The 21,152-nt window shown below is 36.0% G+C and overlaps 1 protein-coding gene across 1 annotated transcript; it reads left to right on the top strand.

Moving 5' to 3' along the window:
• Positions 1 to 1,231: 1,231 nt before the first annotated feature.
• On the top strand, positions 1,232 to 19,752 carry LOC123550862 (NADH dehydrogenase [ubiquinone] 1 beta subcomplex subunit 2, mitochondrial-like). The gene is made up of 3 exons (XM_045339314.2): positions 1,232 to 1,391; positions 16,361 to 16,505; positions 19,477 to 19,752. The coding sequence occupies exons 1-3, from the start codon at positions 1,303 to 1,305 to the stop codon at positions 19,588 to 19,590; spliced, it is 348 nt and encodes a 115-aa protein (XP_045195249.2). The 5' UTR covers positions 1,232 to 1,302; the 3' UTR covers positions 19,591 to 19,752.
• Positions 19,753 to 21,152: the final 1,400 nt, after the last annotated feature.

Genomic DNA, 21,152 nt, shown 5'->3' with positions numbered 1-21,152 from the left:
AAATGAAAATAAAAAGCTGAAGCTGTGTTTCTTAAATAGACCAGTGTCAACGCTTTCGAGTTTTACATTTAGATACATAGGTCACGGGCTTCGTTTCCATGGTAACATCAATTAAATTCAAGAAACCATCATTTTCTACTGAAATTTGAACAATTTTAGATCTTAGTTTTAGTATATAAGTAACAAATTATCAACGGAACCTGAAAAATAGGTATTACAAATCAAACTGCTAGATTTTTCATTTGAAAATGGCCGTTACAAGTAACCTTTCACCCAACTATATTCCAAATAACATTGGTTACTATCATCCATTTTCTTACATTCCGCATAACGTTTCAATATAACATAAAAGAAGCAAAATATTGATTATTATTCAGAGTAAAAGACTCATAACAAATAATTCAACAAATAATGGTTATTTGAAAATAGTTAAAATAAAGAAAATGCACAGAATTACATACTTTCAAGTTAAAAGCTATTCATTTTGCGCGGTAACTTACACGTAACGTCATGACGTCAATGACGTCACTTTAAGAAAACATTGTTTTGAAGCGTTTCTGCGGCAATTTATTCATTATTTCTGCATTATTAAACCATAAAGCATCAGATCGAAGACATGTTCATGATTTGTTTTCAGAAGAATGAATATACAAACACATTTAGTTTGTCGTAAACGTCGTCGTAAATCGTCACGTTAGCTTCCGGTTAGACATGCGCACATACAAATATGAAGGTAACCTACCTCCTTAATACACAAAGGTATCACCTCTAATCAGATTTACTGTGAACTGATTAGCACTCTTCTCTCATACAAACATAAAAAAAGAAAAAAATCAAGCTGAAAAACACACACACACACACACACACAAAATTACAGCTACAGTCAGTTAACTTATTTATATTAACAGACCAGTCAGAAAATATGAGTAAGAAAAATGAAAAAAATAGGGAAGGATGTATCAGTAGCAGCAGTCCAGATGCATACTTAGTCAGAATAATAAAACTACAGTTAAAAGGTGGGAACAACAAGAGTAAATAGCATAATATATTGAAATAAAAAAGGCAGAAAAAACACTTGCATAGGAAAAAAGTACAAGGGAGCTAAAATCTGCTTCAGTATATAACACATTCTTCCCCGTTATCATCATCCTATGGAACAAGCTACCACAAACTGCTGTTGACTAGCCAAGTCACCAACTGATCTGTGTGGTGTAGTTGCAATTTAGTAGCAATGAACCTTAGAAAGCTATTTTTAGAGGGTAATTCTTACATGCGCACCTTGAAACGACATTGAGGAGAAAAATGCTGTCATTTCTCCGACTTTCTCGTGCAGGACAGCGTGTTTGTTGCAGAGCTAAAAGAGTTAATAAGAATTTCAAAAGAAATGAAAGGTAAGTCACTTTTACCCTACCTGAACCGCGTCACGAATTCCTTAAACTATTTAATTTTCGGATACTTCATTTTCGGATAGACCAGTGATTTCTACCAGAAGTGTTGATGATATTACTATGCAAATGATGTCATTGCAGTTCCAGTGCTTTCGAAGCTTTATCTATCTGTCAAGAACATGTTCACAATTTTGTAATCAGATAGATCTGAAAAAGAACCTGACCGCATATTTGTGTGTGTAGATCGTTTCCGCTTTTGTTGTAGCGTTGACCACTATAAGATAGGCAGTGGCTACGATTACGGTACCGTAATCCTAGCCTCCGGTTCTAGGATTACGGAAGTTCCGTATTCCTAGACAACCCTATGAGGACAGGCTAGGATTACGGAAGTATTTTAAGAGTCATAAAGTATATGTTAACACACGCATAAATGATGTTGTAAACTTACTTATTTCACTTAATTTTTCATGCCTGCCTTATTATTTCATGTTTTCTATCCGCCGTTTTGGGTTAGTATAATCTTAATGGCGGCGCGCGGAAATATATTAGAAATATGAGTGTCAAAGTTAGATTTAAAAAAATCTATACTTTGAAATTTATGATTTATAACCATATTGTAAGTTATTAAAGATCATTTGTGTTGGCTTGATGAAAAAAATGCAGGTATATAATATTATGAAACATGTATAATTCTATAATATTTCCGTGCACCGCCATTAAGATAATACTAACCAAAAACGGCCAATCGATAGCACGAAATATTAGTGAAATGAGTAAGTTTACAATGTCATTTATGCATGTCCTAACATAAATTTGATGCCTCTTAAAGACTTCCGTAATCCTAGCCTATTCTCATAGGGTTGTCTAGGAATACGGAACTTCCGTAATCCTAGAACCGGAGGCTAGGATTACGGTACCGTAATCGTAGCCACTGCCTATAAGATACGATAAGATAAGATTTATTTAAAGTCGGCAAGACTGTAATATGTGCATTATAGTTGTCATCACAGGTTGCTAACACAAAGTGCATCACTTTTGCTTCTGTATTAATTTGAAAATATTGTATTGAATTTGAGGGAAGTTGTTTTAATGTCATTTAATAAAATCTGCCTGATGATTCTATAAATGCTGCAAAAGCTTTGACAAGTTCTTCTTTTGCAGTGACTGTCACATATTCTATTTCTCCTGCCAGTGTAGACATGAAAATGGTGCTGCTATTCCTGTACAGTATGTCCTCAACTGTCCTTTCAATTATATCTCTTTGTGAAGAGAATCTTAAACATTTGAAAATGTAGTGATCAGCTGTTTCTGGGGTTTGGCGTTGTTCACTGTACTTGGATAAGTTCTTATCAATTTTAGACCAATGATTTCTTAATTTACTATGACGGTACAGAAGTTGGTTTATTATTGAAAAGTTTTTTTCTGTCTTCTTCTCCTGTACAGTTCCTTGTTCCTGCCCTGCTGAAAATTTCTTATATTACTTTTCATAGCAGTCACAGCTTCTCTAGCATCTAACATCCCTGTCTCTTCTGTTTCTGCCATGCTCATTTCTGTTGCAGCCAATTTTGCTTGTTTGTCAGCCAGCTCGTTACCAGTCAAATTTTTGTGTACAGGAATCCAGTGAACCTCTGTATGATTTTGTCTCTCTTCAATTGCAGCTACATTTGTAAATATTTCTTAATGTTAGAGATGGCCTCAATTTTGTTGGTAGGGATTTCCTTGCAAAAAGCAGACATGATTGCAGCTTGGCAGTCTGTATATCACAGTAAATATATGGATCATTCTACCAGTGATTGTATTTATATCAGCCAGAAATTCCAGTGCTATCTCTATTCCAACTATTTCTCCTGAGAAGTTGTTACTATTTTTGCTCACTCCCCTGTTAAGCAGGATGGGTGTAGAAGGGTGCCTTCCAAGTAAACTGCAGCACCCGCTCCAGTGGGACCTGGGTTGCCAAGTGCTGAACCATCTGTAAATGCTAAAACCGTGTTGTCACCACAGGAATTTATTATCTCTCTGATATTTTCTACTTGCATATCTTTGTCTACTCTGAAACAGGCTTGGGGCTGATTACTTACGTCAGTAATTGATTACATTACAATTACTTTGACATTTTCTGATTACAATTACAATTAATTACTCTGAATTTGTATCAGTAAGGCCATCCTTAAAAAATTGTTTGTTTGCAGTAACGCGACCGACTGACGAAAATCGCCGCGACTCAAACAATTTTTTAACCCAAAACTCGGAAAAAATTTTTTTATCGGCGCCGTGTTTTTATTCTTTCCTGTTTCGTTATTTCTTTTGGGTAACTGTTTGTATCGCTAAGTTTTCCTAGACAGTGTTCGTTGAGGTTAAATTACATGAATGATCGATATGACCAATAAGAAACAAAATATGTGAATGTTACGCTTTCTGTATACCGCTAATTAACAAGTGACACAAATACGATAATAGGCTGCTCTTCTATGCATTGTTTATCAATTAACTTTTACACATTGATCAATAAATACCTTTGGCAATGACGGACATTATTGTACCAAATACAAACCGCGAGAAGCCCACGTGTTAGTCGGCGCGTGGCATGATTGACATCTGCCAGAAGCTGATTCATATACCAAGCTCCGCCTACTGCCATACTTCCGCTTATGGCGGCGAACAATATTGGAATTCACCGGGATTTTGATTGACAAGGGGCAGTACTTTCGAACTCGAGACGCATAAAAGAAAATTTCCTCGGGTCAAGCTGACGCACGGGACATTTTTTGTGCGGGTCAAATACGAGTTTTTCTCGATAAGTGCGAGTGAAAATCCAGAACCTCGGGTCTACCGAACGCCCTGCCGATTTCCTGATATACTACAAAAAATTCATGCAAAAAGTTGTTTAGAAAATTCTACATGGACAAATCGTGGTACATAGTGTTATCTGTGCAATACTGCAGACGTATTTAACCGAGTTTTAGATTTGTAAAATAATGATTTTTCTCGTACGTAAAACATCTGGGACAGATAAATTCTTGGATATCATTCTGTCATAATTTCTCAAACAATTTTGCAAACAAATAATAATTTTAGTTTCGATCTTTTGTCGTTGCATAATCTTTTTAATCTGCCCCGAGGATAAAACTGCAGTGTACAAGGCAGTGACACTGCACAAGTCACTTGGAAAGAGCACAATAAACGTCAAAAATATTAGACAAACAAAATTTTCTTACCTGAAAATTTATTTATAAAAGTTATACATCCTTTCAATGCAATGACTAAAACCAGCGAAAAAAATCCATAATGTTTACATTTCTAGATTTTCCTATTTAAGTGAAACTAAATTTCCATGGGTCCACGTTTTCCTATTTTTCAAAACCCAGACTTTAGAAACATAGTTATTATTACTGAAACTTTCTGTGACTTAAATAATGTAACTGAAATTCATGCAAATTTTTGACACCTGCCATCAGAAACTGGGTTTAACCTGTTTGACAACTGTTTCTTTTAATGTGTGCCGACAGTAGCAGATCAAAGAAGACACTAGCAGATCAAAGAAGACGTGTATTCTGTGTGATGTCATAGTGATGTCACTGCTATTGACATGTATTTAATTCAAGAAGTGACTGTTAAATGCTTTTATGGGTTTTTGTGTTTTGACTTTGAGTGCATTAGCACTGGGAGCTTGATTTATTTTTTGCTGATATGGAATTAACCTAGCTTTTTTTAATTGTATTCATATTCAGATTAGGCTTTTCTTGGTTAAGGCAATCTGACATTGCAAGAGTGAAAAAAAACTTTAATTTGCACTTTAATCACATTAGATTCACAAGGATAAGAAATTAGGTTTACATTGAAGGATAAGAAAACAGAATCACTGATATTTTCAGTGAATTTGTTATTTACTTTAAATCAATAGACTTAAACAAAGACAGGAAATAATAAAAAAAAAAAAAATAAGTATATTTAGTTCCATTTTCAACTTGCATGTCATGGCATTATTAAAAATCTTTCCACGTTTCCATAAAATCACTCCACCTCTCCCTAAAATCTCTCCACTTCTCCATAATCTTAGCTGAGGAAGAAATGACTTCTCCCTAAAATATTAGCATAATTTAAGCCCTGAGTAAACAATGTAAAACAATTAAGTATTGTCTAAAAATTACATGATACATAGGCTTTGAAGGAGTGCGGTGCTAGTAATCAGACTCAGGTCTACAGGGTAAAATATCAAAGATTTTGCTATGTACTTCAATGCTGTCCATTGGAGTAGGAATCCTAAGGAATGTAATGTTTTTTTATTACCCCAGCCAGTGCAAGGGCATTCAAAAGGTCTGGCCAATTATTTTTGTTTAATATATTGATAATCTTAAATTTTTAAGTTTCATATGGAGATAATAAGCTCTGTTTCTGACTGGTGTCAGGCTATCTGTTGTTTTTATTGTTATTAAAAAGGTGATATTAATATTAGTATTCATACTATGTGAAAACTACCACCCTTGCAGATATGTTACAATCAAGTTAGCATTCTACAGAGAAGTGTTAGTACCCAAAAGGTGTATAAACCAGAGGGTTAAAAAGAAAATGCAGGTGTTGTACAATTAGCTTACAAAAAAAAAAAAAACGAAAAAAAAAAAAAAAAACCTACCTACCTACTCACACTAAAAATTCTGGGTCGCGTTACTGCAAACAAACAATTTTTTAAGGATGGCCTAATTGATTGAATTACATTACTTGCACCCAAGTAATCATGATTACATTTGATTACTTTCAATAAAGCCATTTCTTTGGACGACAGTTATATGGGCATACATTTGTATATAACTGAATTAATATATGGTTAAATTAACTTTATTTACAAATATGATAATGGAATTAATTATTCATTCAATCTTGAAATCCAGAAACTTCATGGCACAGCAACCAAACCATTCACTATCTTGTAGAACATAAGTAGGCGTGAATCAGATCTCCTATCTTCAAGGGTACGCCATCTCAGCTGACATAGCATGTTTGTGACACTGCTGTAAGGGGAGTAGTCATGATTAACCCATCCCGCTGCCCTCCGCTGAATCATTTCGATCTGGTGGATGTTTTGTTGGGTGTAAGGGTTCCAAACACAGCTAGCATATTCTAGATGTGGCCTGACTAGGGCTTTATAAGCTACTTCTCAAACTTTTGGGTTCTTGCATGGGATATTTCGCTTGATGAAGTTTAGTGTTCGGGTAGCTTTGGACGTGACTAAATTGATGTGTTTATTCCAATTAAGATCTGAGGATATAGTGACCCCAAGGTACTTTGCATCAGGAACTGTTTCCAAGACTTGGCCATGGAGTGTGTACTTTGATTTAAAAGGGTTTTTTGACCTTGTTATGTTCATAACAGTGCATTTTGAGGGGTTGAACTCCATGTCCCACTTACTTTCCCATAGCTGTAACCTATTTAAGTCTTGCTGGAGGATGTTTTCTTGGGCAGAACTATTTACAGTTAAATAGACAGCAGTGTCATCAGCGAATAAATGAACCTGTGAAATCAGATTTTCAGGCAGGTCATTAATGTAGAGTAAGAATAGAAGGGGGCCTAGGACGGAGCCCTGTGGGACTCCGGATGTTACTGGAACTTCTTCTGATGTTTCACCATTCACAAGGACAGACTGGTGCCTGCCAATCAAGAAAGACTTGTCCCATTGCAACGTGGTGCCCTGAACGCCATGTTGATGAAGTTTGTACAGAAGTTTCAGATGGTTAACCTTATCAAATGCTTTAGAGAAGTCCAGAAGGATCTTTTCTGCAATTCTGATGACCTCTTGTGCCTGTATTAATTTTATCTGCATGTCCAATGGTATACAGTTATACAATCTATTATTAAACAAGATTTTTTGCAATTCTTTTAAAATTAAATGTGGTGATCTCAGAAGCATTGATTTAATTTAGCAGCTTACTCAGGGTTCAGAATTAAGCTTGCATACTCACAAAATGCAAGTGACTTTTTGCCCTGCAAAATCTCAAGTAGAAATTATGACAGTTTTAATTTTTTAACTTTCAACTTTCAATGATGATGTTTCACACAGTTCACACCAATTGATGACGTTTTTACATAATGCCTGAATTGCTTGCAGATTTTGATTACGAAACACGGTAACTACAGGGCCGTCTCCGGCTTCGTAAAAGTGGTCAAGCCTTCGGATTTCCCCTTCCCTATCCTCTCTCTCTTCAGGGGGATTCGGGGGCTCTCTCCCCCCCCCCCCCCCTCCGAGAAAATTTTAAGATTTGGGATGCCAGTAAGTGCGTTTTTCTTGCATATTGAATGCATTTTCTGTTAAGATTTTCAGTCAATTTCATGATGTTTTCAAGGATAGAAGGATAGCTTACCAACATTGGCCAATTTTAGTAGATCGCTATACATATTGATGTATTGTTATAGTTGAAATGTTTGTCGGCATTTCGTTTGATTAGAAACAATTATTTAATATAAGGGAGATTCGGGGCCCATCGGGGGTTTTCCCCCGAGAAAGTTTTAACATTTGGGATGCCAGTAAGTGCGTTTTTCTTGCACCTCAAAAGCAGTTTATGTTAAAATTTTCAGTTAATTTCATAATATTTTTCAAGGATAATTATCCACCATTTGACAATTTTAGCAGATTGCTATAAATATTGATGTCTTTATTATAGTTGGATGTATGTCGGCACTATTTAAAAGATAAATAATCATATCTGAAAGTAATAACCAAATAATCAGAGGAAATTAGCTTTCGGTAAGTTTTGTTTTAAACACAATTGTTTCCCATTTTTTAAACATACGGTGTTTTTTTTTTAGCTCACCTGTCACATAGTGACAAGGTGAGCTTTTGTGATCGCGCAGCGTCCGTTGTCCGTGCGTGCGTAAACTTTTGCTTGTGACCACTCTAGAGGTCACATTTTTCATGGGATCTTTATGAAAGTTGGTAAGAATGTTCACCTTGATGATATCTAGGCCAAGTTCGAAACTGGGTCACGTGCGGTCAAAAACTAGGTCAGTAGATCTAAAAATAGAAAAACCTTGTGACCTCTCTAGAGGCCATATTTTTCAATGGATCTTCATGAAAATTGGTGAGAATGTTCACCTTGATAATATCTAGGTCAAGTTCGAAACTGGGTCAACTGCGGTCAAAAACTAGGTCAGTAGGTCAAATAATAGAAAATCCTTGTGACCTCTCTAGAGGTCATATTTTTCATGGAATCTTCATGAAAATTGGTCAGAATGTTCATCTTGATGATATCTAGGTCGAGTTCGAAACTGGGTCAGGTACGGTCAAAAACTAGGTCAGTAGATCTAAAAATAGAAAAACCTTGTGACCTCTCTAGAGGCCATATTTTTCAATGGATCTTCATTAAAATTGGTGAGAATGTTCACCTTGATAATATCTAGGTCAAGTTCGAAACTGGGTCAACTGCGGTAAAAAACTAGGTCAGTAGGTCAAATAATAGAAAATCCTTGTGACCTCTCTAGAGGTCATATTTTTCATGGCATCTTCATGAAAATTGGTCAGAATGTTCATCTTGATGATATCTAGGTCAAATTCGAAACTGGGTCACGTCCGGTCCAAAACTAGGTCAGTAGGTCAAATAATAGAAAAACCTTGACACCTCTGTAGAGGCCGTATTTTTCATGGGATCTGCATGAAAATTAATCAGAATGTTCATCTTGATGATATCTAGGTCAAGTTTGAAACTGGGTCAACTGCAGTCAAAAACTAGGTCAGTAGGTTTAATAATAGAAAATCCTTGTGACCTCTCTAGAGGCCATATTTTTCATGGGATCTGCATGAAAATTGGTCAGAATGTTCAACTTGATGATATCTAGATCAAGTTCGAAAATGGGTCATGTCCGGTCCAAAACTAGGTCAGTAGGTCAAATAATAGAAAAACCTTGTGACCTCTCTAGAGGTCTTATTTTCATAGGATCTGCATGAAAATTGGTGAGAATGTTCATCTTGATAATATCTATGTCAAGTTTGAAACTGGGTCACATGCGGTCAAAAACTAGGTCAGTAGGTCAAATAATAGAAAAACCTTGTGACCACTCTAGAGGCCATATTTTTTATGGGATCTGTATGAAAGTTGGTCTGAATGTTCATCTTGAATATATCTAGGTCAAATTTGAAACTGGGTCAACTGCAGTCAAAAACTAGGTCACTAGGTCTAAACATAGAAAAATCTTTTGACCTCTCTAGAGGCCATATTTTTCAATGGATCTTCATTAAAAGTGGTGAGAATGTTCACCTTGATGATATCTAGGTCAAGTTTGAAACTGGGTCACATGCTGTCAAAAACTAGGTCAGTAGGTCTAAAAATAGAAAAACCTTGTGACCTCTCTGGAGGCCATATTTTTCATGAGATCTTCATGAAAATTGGTGAGAATGTTCACCTTGATGATATCTAGGCCAAGTACAAAACTGGGTCACGTGCCTTTAAAAACTAGGTCATTATGTAAAATAATAGCAAAACCTTGTGACCTCTCTAGAGGCCATAGTTTTCATAGATCTTCATGAAAATTGGTCAGAATTTTTATCTTGATGATATCTAGGTCAAGTTCAGAACTTGGTCACATGAGCTCAAAAACTAGGTCACTATGTCAAATAATAGAAAAAACGACATCATACTTAGTTCATGTGGGGACAGGTGAGCGATTCAGGACCATCATGGTCCTCTTGTTTATTAGCTCACCTGAGCACGAAGTGCTCAAAGGTGAGCTTTTGTGATCACCCTGTGTCCATCGTCCGTCGTCGTCCGTCCGTCCGTCGTCAGTCATCCGTCGTCAACAATTTGACTGTTAACACTCTAGAGGTCACAATTTTGGCCCAATCTTAATTAAACTTGGTCAGAATGTTACCCTCAATAAAATCTTGGACAAGTTCGATATTGGGTCATCTGGGGTCAAAAACAAGGTCACCAGTTCAAATCAAAGGATAAGCTTGTTAACACTCTAGAGGTCACAATTTTGGCCCAATCTTAATGAAAATTGGTCAGAATGTTACCCTCAATAAAATCTTGGACGAGTTCGATATTGGGTCATCTGGGGTCAAAAACTAGGTCATCAGGTCAAATCAAAGGAAAAGCTTGTTAACACTCTAGAGGTCACAATTTTGGCCCAATCTTAATGAAACTTTTTCAGAATGTTACTCTCAATAAAATCTTGGACGAGTTCGATATTGGGTTATCTGGGGTCAAAAACTAGGTCACCAGGTCAAATCAAAGGAAAAGCTTGTTAACACTCTAGAGGTCACAATTTTGGCCCAATCTTAATGAAACTTGGTCAGAATGTTACCCTCAATAAAATCTAGGACGATTTTGATATTGGATCATCTGGGTTCAAAAACTAGGTCACCAGGTCAAATCAAAGGAAAAGCTTGTTAACACTGTAGAGGCCACATTTAAGACTATATCTTCATGAATCTTGGTCAGAATGTTAATCTTGATGGTCTCAAGGTCCAGTTTGAATCTGGGTCATGTAGGATCAAAAACTAGGTCACCAGGTCAAATCAGAGGAAAAGCTAGTTAACACTGTAGAGGCCACATTTATGACCGTATCTTAATGAAACTTGGTCGGAATGTTGAGCTTAATGATTTATAGGTCAAGTTCAAATCTGGGTCAGGTGGGGTCAAAAACTAGGTCACTAGGTCAAATCAAAGGAAAAGCTTGTCAACACTATACAAATGTAGAGGCCACATTTATGACTGTATATTCATGAAACTTAGTCAGAATGTTAATCTTGATGATCTTTAGGTCAAGATCGAATCTGGGTCATGTGGGGTCAAAAACTAGGTCAACGGGTCAAATCGAAGGAAAAGCTAGTTAACACTTAGAGACCAAATTTATGAAATTATGACCATATCTTAAGGAGACTTGGTCAGAATGTTAATCTTGATGATCTTTAGGTCAATAGGTCAGATGAGCGATACAGGGCCTTCATGGCCCTCTTGTTATTTAAACAATTAGTACAGATTATAAAAGAAATCGTCCTTTAAATCATACTGGATTAAAGATCCATCAGATAATCGTTTAGTTATGATTAATCCAGTCAAACAGGGTTGATAAGTTTGACACGAAAATTGTCAAAGTTGTTTTCACACCTTAAAACAATCATGACGAATACCGCTCTTGGTGAATAATTACATTAACAAGGCAATATTTCGACACTTAATGAAAGCTAAAGATGAAATTTAATGCAAAAAAACGATTACGGCCAATATCATGGTCAGCCAAAAAAGTGGTCCAGCCATGCGGAGACCATCCGCGACGGCCTTGAACTACAGATATGCGCATGCACGATATTTTATTGAAAAACCGTGTTTTGTACTACACATGCTTAGCAGTGGTGTTATGGAGGACAAAACCTTGTTTTAGCCCGAAACGGTTAACAGAATTGCCATTTAAGTTGAAATTTTTGTACTCACAAAAACTTGCAAAGTGCAAAACACTGTTTAATTCTAACCCTGCTTACTCCATCAAATTTGACCAAGAATTAACAAAGTTATTGCAGTAGAAAATGTTTAAATTACCTCCCCAGTTAGTCACTTGTGACCTCTCTATAGATGCCATACTTGTGAATGGATCTTCATGAAAATTGGTCAGAATGTTCACCTTGATGATATCTAGGTCAAGTTCGAAACTGGGTCACGTGCCATCAAAAACTAGGTCAGTAGGTCAAATGATAAAAAAACCTTGTGACCTCTCTAGAGGCTATATTTTTCATGGGATCTGTATGAAAGTTGGTTAGAATGTTCATCTTGATGATATCTAGGTCAAGTTCGAAACTGGGTCAACTGCGGTCAAAAACTAGGTCAGTAGGTCTAAAAATAGAAAAACCTTGTGACCTCTCTAGAGGCCATACTTGTGAATGGATCTTCATGAAAATTGGTCAGAATGTTCACCTTGATGATATCTAGGTCAAATTCGAAACTGGGTCACATGCCATCAAAAACTAGGTCAGTAGGTCAAATGATAAAAAAACCTTGTGACCTCTCTAGAGGCTATATTTTTCATGGGATCTGTATGAAAGTTGGTTAGAATGTTCATCTTGATGATATCTAGGTCAAGTTCGAAACTGGGTCAACTGCGGTCAAAAACTAGGTCAGTAGGTCTAAAAATAGAAAAACCTTGTGACCTCTCTAGAGGCCATATTTGTGAATGGATCTTCATGAAAATTGGTCAGAATGTTCACCTTGATGATATCTAGGTCAAGTTCAAAACTGGGTCACATGCCATCAATAACTAGGTCAGTAGGTCAAATAACAAAAAAACCTTGTGACCTCTCTAGAGGCCATATATTTCATTGGATCTGTATGAAAATTGGTTAGAATTTTTATCTTGATGATATCTAGGTCAAGTTTGAAACTGGATCAACTGCGGTCAAAAACTAGGTCAGTAGGTCTAAAAATAGAAAAACCTTGTGACCTTTCTAGAGTAGAGGCCATACTTTTCAATGGATCTTCATGAAAATAAGTGAGAATGTTCACCTTGATGATATCTAGGTCAAGTTCGAAACTGGGTCACGTGTTATCAATAACTAGGTCAGTAGGTCAAATAATAAAAAAACCTTGTGACCTCTCTAGAGGCCATATTTTTCATGGGATCTGTATGAAAGTTGGTCTGAATGTTCATCTTGATGATATCTAGATCAAGTTCAAAACTGGGTCAACTGCAGTCAAAAACTAGGTCAGTAGGCCTAAAAATAGAAAAACCTTGTGACCTCTCTAGAGGCCATACTTTTAAATGGATCTTCATGAAAATTGGTCAGAATGTTCACCTTGATGATATCTAGGTCAGTTTCGAAACTGGGTCACATGCCATCAATAACTAGGTCAGTAGGTCAAATAATAAAAAATCTTGTGACCTCTCTAGAGGCCATATTTTTCAATGGATCTTCATGAAAATTGGTTAGAATTTTTATCTTGATGATATCTAGGTCAGATTCAACACTGGGTCACATTAGCTCAAAAACTAGGTCACAATGTCAAATAATAGAAAAAAACGACATCATACTCTGTTTAAAACTGGGTCATGTGGGGACAGGTGAGCGATTCAGGACCATCATGGTCCTCTTGTTTCTTTTTCTAGATCAATTACCAACCTCACTGGGTCAAGTCCCATAACTCTGACATTTATTTTGGGCAAATTATGCCCCCTGTTGGACTTAGAAAATTCTGGTTAAAGTTTTACATGCAAGATACTATCTCCAAAACTAATGCAGATATTGAATTGAAACTTCACATGTGCCTTCCGGGTTATAAAACTAGTTGATAGCAGCAAGTCTCATAACTCTGATATGCAGTTTGGTCAAATTATGTCCCCTTTTGAACTTAAAACTCTTTTGATATTTAACCTTTTTGGGTAATATTTTCCTGCTTCTGAGACAATATTTCGAATAGTCGAGCTTGGCTGTCTTACGGACAGCTCTTGTTAAAAAAATGCACTTACTGATATTAAAATGCACGATAGGAATGGAACAAACAAGATAGTATACACAATGTTGATGGACAGCAGAGTTGTTGTGGAAGAAGCAAACAACTTCATGTGTTTATGTTGATTATGCTATATTTCACTGCAAGCAACTGAAAACTGCAGTAGTTGAGAGGTCCTCTATTGTCACATGAATTACCAACTTAATACCTGGATTAGTTTTCTAGTTCCAGAGAAGCATAACGTTATAACTAAGGGCGATAATTTGAAAATGAAGGTGGGGTTACGGTTCCTTGACACTGTGGCGCCTGTATGGTCCTCTGTCTTCATATGCAGTTTTGATAAAATTCCTTGTAAACTTTTTGTGTTAAACTTCAGGCAAGTTATGAACTTTTATACAAATTATAATGAGAGATATTTTTAAAAGTAAACAGGATGGCGTTATGTTTCTTGGACACAATTTATGACGATGTTCCCTTTCATCGTGTTAAGTTTCAACAAAAATCCTTAAGATAATCTGTAATGCTGTGGACAAGCATAATAAAATATAATTAAGGGAGATATTTAAAAATATGGCTTGACAGAGTTATAGTTCTTGGTCATTGTACTTCCTCAATATCTTCTATCGTTGTATCAGATATCAACTTAATCCCTTCATTAGTTTTCCAGTTAAGTTCCAAAGAAGCATTGTACCATAAAACAAAGGGACATAATTCTAAAATAAAAACTGGCAGACTTATGGTTCATTGACTCTGCACTGTCCCTTAAGGTGCTCTGTCTTTGTATGCAGTTTGAATAAAAGCCGTTGCATACTGCTTATCCAGGCTTTGTGTTACTGCATCAGTATTAATCAGAGTTAAGGTACTCATGTGTCTAGTACCTGTATGATGATAACGTTACAGTACAAAAATCAACAACAGTTTGTTGTGTATTACAGCATATCAGAAATACACAAAGTATGTGCAGTTTCATGTGATAAAAATACATTTTTGTATTCACTGCTATTAATAGGTAATAATGATGAAATGGCTCAATGAATACCTGATCAAGAGTATTTAAAACTGACTGTACTGATACTACAAATTTTAAACACATTAACTTGGGTGGCATTTCATGTTTTCATATATGTTCAAAAGCATATAAATACCAGTATATATGTATACACTCAGTAATTCAAACCTATTAAGTATCCCAGAAAATTGTTTTTAAAAGGATTTGTTTCAAATCCGAAACTTGCACCAAAAACCAAATGGCCCGTATTTGCGTATGTGTTATAAAATATTGTTTTAATATAGGCTAATTGTATTGACATTTCAAAATAATACCTCTAATTTGGTATTTATTCTATCTCTAGGGGCAAGATTATTAATATTGTTCTAAGTCGGAATCAAAACTGATTACATTTGATAAATCGATAAGCTGCTTCTACGTGAATATTCTAGCATTGCCACATACAGTTCACGCATAATAGGCATGATTCCATTTGTTGAAGGTCGCTTTCGCCTAGGAGTATATTTTTTTAATTTCTATTGTAATATCCCTTCAGATCCGTTTTCCAGCTGATATCGCATGCTTTTACGACTGCTTTATTTTTGTTAGCCAAGGATTATTTTCTTCATGAGCATTTGGCAGTTCAACTTTAAAGGCTTTCATCGAGTGTTTTCGGATAAAGCCTAACTAAAGCAAGTGGCTCTGATGAGCCCCTACGGGCCATAGCTAAAACTAGGTTTCCTTTCAATAACTTTCATTAAGAAGAGGATATAGTGGTGAAAACTATTCACTTGATGAATGTTGTCGTTAAGCTCCTGATTTTTATATCACCAAGCTTTCTATTTTGTACTTGATATTATTGACACTACCACCTCGAAAACTCTTGAAACAGATCTACATCAGTCTTAAAATCTAACCTGGGTGCCATCAAATCTGGATCTCTGATTTAATGAGACAGTGTTTTTTTTCCTTTTACGTGAACTAAAAATGTCACATGTGGTAACAGGGTACATTACGGAGTAGTAATGTGGTCCTAAAGTTAGGTTTCGCTGTGTCATGGTAAAAGAGTCAACCACCACTACAGACACTTATGCAGTATATTTTGTCCTGCTAACAGTATCTTAATTGTATAGCAAAATAACCAAATATTGACATCCCTTAATTGTTGTTTATACAAAAATCCTTTGGATAATCTTTAATGCTCTGGACAGGCATAATAAAATATAATAAAGGGAGATAATTAAAAATATGGCTTGACAGAATTACAGTTCTTGGTCAGTGTACTTCCTCTCAATGTCTTCTATCATTGTATGAAATATCAAATAATCCCTTCATTAGTTTTCCAGTTAAGTTCCAGAGAAGCATTGTGCCATATAACAAAGGGACATAATGTCAGAAATGATGTAACACACCCGTGACCAGTTATTGTGCTGGCGTGGGTTATAAATTCTGTCATGTACAAATTAATACTATTTGTAATAAGGTATATAACAAATACATCTGTTTGTTTCATATACATGTACTAAATTTTACTAAAACTCTACATTAATTTGTTTCAGCTGGGATGCAGCAGACGCTCCACAAGTATACAGAGAGCAGCTGCCAAAGCATTCGAAGTTGTTAATAGCGTTAGCTACTTTCTACCCTGCTTTCGTCACATTTTATTTAGGATACAACTTCTATCATCACCCAGAGCATGTTACTGTAAGTCAGTATTTATATTTATACCCATATTTTGTAGAAGTGAGGTGTGTTGTTTTAAACAGTTTCTTGTTTAATGTAGGTAATCAACAGAAGTTACGGCCTGGAATGGATGGAACAGTTTACAGTATTTCCAATCAAGCCCACAGCAGGTGCCCTGTTCACCTCCCATATTATCCTGTCAAGGCTGATTCTGCTGGAAACAGTTCCAGTTTAAGTATTATCACCCAACACTGAACACTTAATCAAAATATCATCTGCGACCTGGAATCAAACCCAGATCTCTGGCATTGTAGCCCAGCCTGATAACTACTGTGCCTCTTGCTGCCTTCTTAATGTTGTTTGTTCTGTTGACCTTCTGTAGACCTTTTGGATTTTGAATCTGATTCTCGAGAGAACATCAGATCTATTGCTGTCAAACTTCTTAGTGTGATTGCCTGTGGGTAGTAGTTGATTTATATTGCTTAGCTGTTCTAGGGACCAGTAGGTCAAAGTCACAGACAGTGACTGAAAGCTGTTTCCAGTCAGAAAGTGAAGGACACTTAAATGTGGCTTTTAAATTCTACAGGATGATTGAAAGAGATCAGTAGATATCCCTATTATTTTTGGGATCACTTAGTCAAATGTCAAGGTTGCAGTAACATGGAATCTGAAAATTGTCCCATCAAAACTCAAGAACCTCAACTCTGTACCTAAGACAGTCAAACTTCATAGGATGGTTATTTATTCTCAGTAGATAACTCTGAAACTGCTGTTTTGGTGGTATCAATGAACTTGTAATTGAAATATCAATAACTGGAAAATGCTTTTTCCTGACGACTTTAATTTCTAAGGATGATTGCTTGTGGCCAGTAGATGACCTTTTTTCTTTGATGGTCAGAAGGTCAGGGTGATTGTTAGAGTGAAAACAGTTTTTCATCAACAACTTTAGAATGCTTGAGTCTACACCTTAAAACTACATGTAGATAGCATGCAGAGCTGTTGTTTTAGGTGTCTGTAGGTCAAAGGTCAAGGTCACAGTGAGCTCCAGACTCACTGTAAACAGTTTTGGTCAGATAAGCACTTAACACTGTAGTCTATAAATGGCTATCAAGCTTTGTTGCACAACAGACTTTGGTCTGTTGACAGGGGTAAACACTAACCATTTTTTCTTAGTGACCCAAAGGACTGCAACTTTTAAAATCTAGTGATTCACTCAAACCTAGGTGGTCAGCAAAATTTAAATATATACAGAAACATTGGTATTTCAGTTACATCATCAAATGATTTTGTTTTCACTTACAAGAATACATTTTATCTTTCAAGATACTACAATTTACCATAGAATTTTTTTTTTAGAGAAAATGTCAGCACTACAAATGCATGCTACTTAAATGATGATTGACAACTTCTGAATTTTGGTGGTCGATAGGACCTGTTTGCTTTTAGGATATACTGGTCCCCATATAAATCTACTGTCAGAGGGTCAAGGGATCACTAATAGTGTCAGTCCCTAGTTGATAACTTCTTACTTTCAGGTGGGGGTTGTGGAGAGTGGTGGTGGTGGGGGTGGGGGCAAGAGGTTTCCTTGGTCATAATATTTTCTTTAAACTCCATACTGTTTGATAAATTGGAGAATGTTTGAGCTAACAGAGCTGTGTCAGACTTTGTAAGAAATTGCATGTTGTTATTAAACGAACTTTCATATTTTTAGCATTATTAGGTCATAATGACCTTGAAGCTTACTAGTAACCCTTACCATGCTGGACACGATTGACTCTGTCTTTGCGACCAGTGTAGATCATGATCAGCCTGCTCATCCATGCAGTCTGATCAAGATCTGCACTGTTCGCCATTCAGTCAATATGTTTTTGGTAAGCACCCCTTCCAACAGTTAATGGTATTGTCCAATTTGAAAGATGGAAAAGTTCATCATAGAAATTTAGTAGGGTAAGGGTTAAAACAGTTTCTGATCAGTAACTGGAAGACATCAGAGACTTAAAGCTGTCAAAATCCATAATTGCTAGTGATGAGTAGGTAATGCACATGATCATTTTTGGGGTCAGTATGTCCATGGTACATTAATTTTATAGATGAAGATCACTTCAATGCTCTGTTCTTCATACCATAATTGAATATATATATGCATGGTCAGTGCATAATGCAATTATTTTAAGGGTTATAAGGTCAAAGGTCAAGGTAACGGAACCGAAACAGTTTCCTGAAAAAGCTTGATAGCACTTAGTCCTACTACACTTGGTTGACATTCTTTACCGATCAGTCAGTTGACTTTGCTCAGGGTTTTTGAGGTTATAAGGTCATTGCCCAGGGTTTATTTTCGGCTGTTTTTATAGCCGTTATTCGGCTATATTCCCAATGCCAAAAAGTATGTTTTTTTCCCCAAAATTAGCGCAAAAATTCCCAATCTACATCCTGAAAAAAAATTTCATCAAAATTGCACAAACATTGACCAAATTATGGACAATTTTGTAATGGAAGTATGTTAAAGAGGTTGTACAATGTGAAACAAGTGTATGAGAAAGTACTTAAACACATCCTTACTATATCCTATGGGACTATATATTTCCCAGTTTGGAACATTTACGCGTCAAAATTCCCAATTTTGGGGGTATAGGCTATGTCCCCAAAATAGCTAGAAAAAACCCTGTTGCCCTAGGGTAGTTAAAACTGAAAATGATGTTTCCTTGGTCAAGTCATCATTTGTTGGGAGCATAATGTGTTTTACAAATCACTGATAATTTCTTGTAAAATGTACATGTTATCGACCTTTCTTTTAGAACTAAATCAGTATGAAATGAAATGCAAGTATTTACACTGAATGAAACTTCTAATACCATCTAGAGTATCATATATTTCAATAAGTAGAATATTACGGTTTTAAGAGTGAAGGCTGTCTTCTGTTAGGCATTATTCCAGTGACACAATTCAAGTTTGTTTTAGAAAATGACTGTTAAATACTCTTTTGTTGTTTCAGGGCCATTACCCAAAAATGGAACCATCAAAATGGACAGACGAGGAACTTGGAATCCCACCAGATGATGAAGATATATATCCCCCGGGTTATATTCCACTAAAAGATCGGGTTTAATTATTATAGTGTGATTTAATATAACTACATTAAATGTTTGAAAAACTTTTATAGACCTTTCTTAAGATTTTTTAAAATGTGTAAATCTGGCTAAAATGACAGTATTGTAACTGATCATAAATGGTTTAAAAATCAGAATAAATTAACATCTGCAGAAACATACTGCTGATTTAATTAAATGGAAATTTCTTATTTCTGCTTCATGAGGAAGAAGTACCAGTCAAGATATGATTTTGTGAAATGTTTCCGACATTTTTAGAGTGGAAAAGTAACTGTGCAAGATTGCAAAAGATGAAAACGCTTAAGACTGAAAATCAAGTTCCATCACCTTATTAATTAATGTTATCACCCGAAACATTTTGAATTGGACATTTTTAGCTTGACTATTGGAAGAGTAGATAGAGCTGTTGGACTCGACAATTTGCGGGCATCCCAATTTGGTTATGTTGTTAATACACTTATTCGCTGTGATGAAATGACTTTTATTGCACATAACTGTTTTGCTTTTTTACAAAATTATGCTTCGTTTTCAACGTTTTCATATGTAAGCTGGTGACGATTTGATAAAAGACATTGCATCTGAAATCATTCGTCCTCCACCTCTGATAATTCATGTGGGGAAGTTGGCAGTTACTTGCGGAGAACAGGTTTGTACTGGTACAGAATCCAGGAACACTGGTTAGGTTAACTGGCCGCCTTTACCTGACTGAAATACTGTTGAAAAACAGCGTTAAACCCAAAACAAAATATGTAAGCTGGTATTTCAGTACCCACTAATGGGAATGGATTGAAACTTTACACACTTGTTCACTGTATTGATCTGACATGCAGTGCATTAGTTCAATCTACTTTGCATTTGAATAAAATTATACCCCTTTTTTGCAATTTTTGTTTAAGTTTTTGTATATAAGCCTGTATCACCCACTAAAGGGAATAGATTGAAACTTCAAACTCTTGTCCACCAGACCACCGCGATGAACTGACATGCATTTTACAGATTCCACAACCCTGTTTTGCTATTTATACAAAATTATGCCCATTTTTAGCTCCACTATTGGGAGAATAGGGGGGCTACTCTACTCGCCCTGGCGTTGGCGTCGGCATGACTCTTCTTGGTTAAAGTTTTTCGGCAACCTTTGTTTTTCTGTCATATCTTTGTTACTATCGCTTATATCTTACTGTAACTTCACATAAACATTGCCCAGTATACAAACAATGTATGTGTAGGGGCTGAGCCCATTATACCCAAGGTCAAGGTCACCAAGCTGTTATACTTAGGTTATTTTTAAGGTTAAAGTTTTTCGGCAACCTTTGTTTTTCTGTCATATCTTTGTTAATATTGCTTATATCTTACTGTAACTTCACATAAACATTGTCCAGTATGCAAACAAAGTATGTATAGGGGCTGAGCCCATAATACCCAAGGTCAAGGTCACCAAGGTGTTTATACTTAAAGTTTTTCGGCAACCTTTGTTTTTCTGTCATATCTTTGTTACTATTGCTTATCTCTTACTGCAACTTTACATAAACATTGTCCAGTATGCAAACAAAATATGTACAGG

This window comes from Mercenaria mercenaria, chromosome 4, assembly GCF_021730395.1.
Source record: "Mercenaria mercenaria strain notata chromosome 4, MADL_Memer_1, whole genome shotgun sequence".
Classification (NCBI taxonomy): Eukaryota; Metazoa; Mollusca; class Bivalvia; order Venerida; family Veneridae; genus Mercenaria; species Mercenaria mercenaria.
Note: the sequence above shows the minus strand (reverse complement) of the source record. Positions and strands in the feature narration are given on the sequence as shown.